General features: G+C 50.8%; 1 protein-coding gene across 1 annotated transcript in view; it reads left to right on the top strand.

The window, feature by feature from the left end:
• The window catches only part of wwp2 (WW domain containing E3 ubiquitin protein ligase 2), a 48,236-nt gene that overhangs the window by 27,607 nt on the left and 15,868 nt on the right, over window positions 1–4,761 (top strand). The window contains 3 exon segments of the mRNA XM_066648803.1: window positions 1,717–1,771; window positions 2,899–2,946; window positions 2,949–2,979. Of these exon segments, the coding sequence (XP_066504900.1) occupies window positions 1,717–1,771; window positions 2,899–2,946; window positions 2,949–2,979 (134 nt within the window).

The raw sequence follows: 4,761 nt of genomic DNA, 5'->3' as shown, positions 1-4,761 counted from the left end.
TGGCGGAGTTTGAGGGTGGAATCATTCTTATTTAACGTTCAAATATTTGTCTTTGTATAATGTACAGTGAAACAGTTTAACCTGTCTGTGGAAGTGAACACTCACTCACACACACACACACACACACACACACATTAGTGCACTAGGGGCAGTCACACACACACATACACACACACACACACACTAGTGCACTAGGGGCAGTGACACACACACACACACACACACACACACACACACTAGTGCACTAGGGGCAGTGACACACACACACACACTAGTGCACTAGGGGCAGTGACACACACACACTAGTGCACTAGGGGCAGTCACACACACACATACACACACACACACACACTAGTGCACTAGGGGCAGTGACACACACACACTAGTGCACTAGGGGCAGACACACACACAGACACACACACACTAGTGCACTAGGGGCAGTGACACACACACACACACACACACACACACTAGTGCACTAGGGGCAGTGACACACACACACACACACACACACTAGTGCACTAGGGGCAGTGACACACACACACACACTAGTGCACTAGGGGCAGTGACACACACACACTTCCGGAGGAAGGGGCATGGAGGAGGGGCGGCGTGTTTACACCAGCGCACAAGAAAAAAACAAATAAATAAACAACTCCACCCCCTGTGGTGGGCAGTGTTAGTGTCTGCTCCCGTTCTTATTGTTTTGGCTGGTGTTGATGATGGTGTTTAACTGCTACGCTCTGACTCTCGCTCCCGACTCGGACGGGTTTAAAGACGGAGCTGAAGGGGGTGCGGAGGGTCAGGGCTCGGATCTGACCGTGAGGAGGGTCAGTGTTTATCCACCCCCCGCTCTCCGCTCTCGTCTCGTCCTGAAAGCGCTGGAGCGGCGCTGGGCCATGTTGGCTCCAGATGGGGTGGTGAATGTCCTTTTATAAACTCGGGCCGGTGGTCTTAACGAGCGCGGCGTTCACATAAGGCTCGTGTGTTCGGGGTCTTTGGGGTCTTTCATCTGTCAGAGCTGCGTCCAGAAGCCGTCCGTGTTCAAGCTTTTCCTCACAGGAGGCGCTTTGTCACGTACAAATATACAAATTTTCCACGGGAGAAAAAAAGCACACACAGACACACAGCTGGCCAGCGCCAGGCTCCGAGCCTGTGTGTGTGTGTGTGTGTGTGTGTGTGTGTGTGTGTGTAGAATAAAGGTGCTTTTGTGCTGGATGAATGTTCTCTTCAGTTTTGAGTCAGACATCACACCTCCCCTCAGTTTTCACAGCACAGTGAGGAAGGCCGGAGACGGGGGTGGAGCTCCTGAGTGTGTGTGTGTGTGGTTTTTGGAAGGCATACGGAGGCTGAGTCTGGAGCAGAGTCAGTGTGTCGGAGCAGCAGCAGCAGCAGGAACAGCGTTCCTCTCCTCTCTCAGTCCTCACTCCGCCGCTCACTTCTCCCACATCTGTTTTCTCACCTTCTCTTTTTATTTCTCATCCGTCCATCCTCCTGGAGCACTCAGTTCGACCCGTTTGTGGCCCGGCTCCAGTCTGCGCGGGTCCAGACTTTTAGTCTGCGCTCTTCTGAGTGTGAAAAGTCCGTCTGAGCTCCGGGGGAACGACTTCAGACGAGAGAACCTCCAACAGACTCAGACTAAAGAGCGCCGTACTGACTGGAGCATCTCTCTCTCTCTCTCTCTCTCTCTCTCTCTCTCTCTCTCTCTCCCTGCAGTCCTCTGGAGCTCCTGTAGAGAATGATCCTCTGGGTGCTCTTCCTCCTGGTTGGGGTAAGTCATGACTCTCACACACAGCCGTAAAGATGCAGTGTGATGGTTTCTGAGAAATATGAATAAATATTAATTACATTGAATATAAATATTAACTTTATTCAAAATAAAAGCCAGCAGTTCTGATTCCTTTTGAAATAAAAATATAAATAATGTTAAATACCAGGGAGCGGAGTGGGAGGGCGCTGGCTGTGGATAGCAGTGCATCGTGGGTAATCCTGCGTTCAGATACAGGTCATAGGTGAGACGTGATGTTTCTAACACCTCCAAGAGCCCTGTACGTGTTCACGGTTCTAAACCACAGCTGTAAACTCTGTACAGCTCCCTTCTGTGGTCCAGCTGTGGTCCAGCTGTGCATCTGCTTTCACTACATCCTCATTTTCCCGAGAGAAAGGTGAATGTATAAAGTTTAAAACCTAAAGCAGCTCTGAGGCCTGGTCTTTTTCATTTAAACAGATGAACTTAGCCCAAAGACTTTAACCCACGGAATGAGAGGCTTATCTTAACCTGCTCTGTGGATGTGTCCTCGGAGCTGAAGCAGTGATATTAATTGTGATATTAATTGTGATATTAATTCAATGTAAAGCAATAAACAATTAAAGTAGCAAAAGGTACAGTTGCTTTCACAGTTTTCGGAAGAGAACACAGTTACAGACACAGTGAGAGAGAGAGAGAAAAGAGGGAAAGTGTGTGTGTGTGTGTGTGTGTGTGTATGTGTTGGGGGTGGGTAATAGTTGTAATGTAAGGACTACTGTTCCAGACACACACACTCTAATGAGAACAGTATGGTGGGGGGTGAACATGGAGAAGAGGGAGTGTGTGTGTGTGTGTGTGTGTATGTGTGTGTGTGTGTGTGTGTGTGTGTGTGTGTGTGGTGAGAACCAGCTCTGGTCAAAAAATAAGGTTAGCACTGTAATAACACACACACACACACACACATTCTGTTTGAATGACTGGAATTGGAATCAGCATATGTCTCTCTCTCTCTCTCTCTCTCATTGGGTGGGGTATTTTTGAGGCTGCAGTGAAATGCCACAGAGACTCTCCATTTTTCACACACACACACACACACACACACAGTAAGCTATGCTTCTAAACCATTTACACACTCTCTCTCTTTTTTACAGAAAAGCGTCAGGACAATGGTCGAGTTTATTTCGTCAACCACAACACTCGGACACGCAGTGGGAGGACCCCCGAACTCAAGGGTATGATAGTGTGTGTGTTGTGTGTGTGTGTGTGTGTGTGTGTGTGTTTATGGGGTCACTATTTCACAGCCTGGCCACTAAAAACTAAAAACTCAGACTCTGACCTGAGTGGACACCTGGAGATTCCCGGTGTTCCCAGATCAGCTCAATTTCCACACATTCCCAAAAACACTCCATTACCGACCAAACACATCCTCCGCTTTGCCCCCGCTCCACATCTCGGACCATTTGATTGCACACGGAACTAATCCCATTGCCCCAGATGCTGTGAGAGATCAGGACAGTGACGTTTCCAGCGTAGGACGTCAGCTCCGAGTGCCGACCGTGACGGACTCACGCTCAGCAGCGAACGGATAAAAACACATGGAGAACAGTGGTGACAGCAGACACTCTGAACCTTCAGGAAACACAGCGGCCACAGTGGTCTGTGGATGACATCCGTCATGGAGACAGACGACTGACCACAACCTCATTGAGATGGAGGACTGACTACAGCCTCATTGAGACGGAGGAGGACTGACCACAGCCTCATTGAGACGGAGGAGGACTGACCACAACCTCATTGAGACGGAGGACGACTGATCACAGTCTCATTAAGACGGAGGAGGACTGACCACAGCCTCATTGAGACGGAGGAGGACTGACCACAGCCTCATTGAGACGGAGGAGGACTGACCACAACCTCATTGAGACGGAGGACGACTGATCACAGTCTCATTAAGACGGAGGAGGACTGACCACAGCCTCATTGAGACGGAGGACGACTGATCACAGTCTCATTAAGACGGAGGAGGACTGACCACAGCCTCATTGAGACGGAGGAGGACTGACCACAGCCTCATTGAGACGGAGGAGGACTGAACCACAGCCTCATTGAGATGGAGGACTGACCACAGCCTCATTGAGACGGAGGAAGACTGACCACAGCCTCATTGAGATGGAGGACTGACCACAGCCTCATTGAGACGGAGGAAGACTGACCACAGCCTCATTGAGACGGAGGAGGACTGACCACAGCCTCATTGAGATGGAGGACTGACTACAGCCTCATTGAGACGGAGGAGGACTGACCACAGCCTCATTGAGACGGAGGAAGACTGACCACAGCCTCATTGAGACGGAGGACGACTGACCACAACCTCATGGAGACGGAGGAGGACTGACCACAGCCTCATTGAGACGGAGGAGGACTGACCACAGCCTCATTGAGATGGAGGACTGACTACAGCCTCATTGAGACGGAGGAGGACTGACCACAGCCTCATTGAGACGGAGGAGGACTGACCACAGCCTCATTGAGACGGAGCAGGACTGACCACAGCCTCATTGAGACGGAGGAGGGACTGACCACAGCCCTCATTGAGATGGAGGACTGACTACAGCCTCATTGAGACGGAGGAGGACTGACCACAGCCTCATGAGACGGAGGAGGACTGACCACAACCTCATTGAGACGGAGGACGACTGATCACAGTCTCATTAAGACGGAGGAGGACTGACCACAGCCTCATTGAGACGGAGGAGACTGACCACAGCCTCATTGAGACGGAGGAGGACTGACCACAACCTCATTGAGACGGAGGACGACTGATCACAGTCTCATTAAGACGGAGGAGGACTGACCACAGCCTCATTGAGACGGAGGACGACTGATCACAGTCTCATTAAGACGGAGAGGACTGACCACAGCCTCATTGAGACGGAGGAGGACTGACCACAGCCTCATTGAGACGGAGGAGGACTGACCACAGCCTCATTGAGATGGAGGACTGACCACAGCCT

Source organism: Hoplias malabaricus, chromosome 17, assembly GCF_029633855.1.
Source record: "Hoplias malabaricus isolate fHopMal1 chromosome 17, fHopMal1.hap1, whole genome shotgun sequence".
NCBI lineage: Eukaryota > Metazoa > Chordata > Actinopteri > Characiformes > Erythrinidae > Hoplias > Hoplias malabaricus.
Note: the sequence above shows the minus strand (reverse complement) of the source record. Positions and strands in the feature narration are given on the sequence as shown.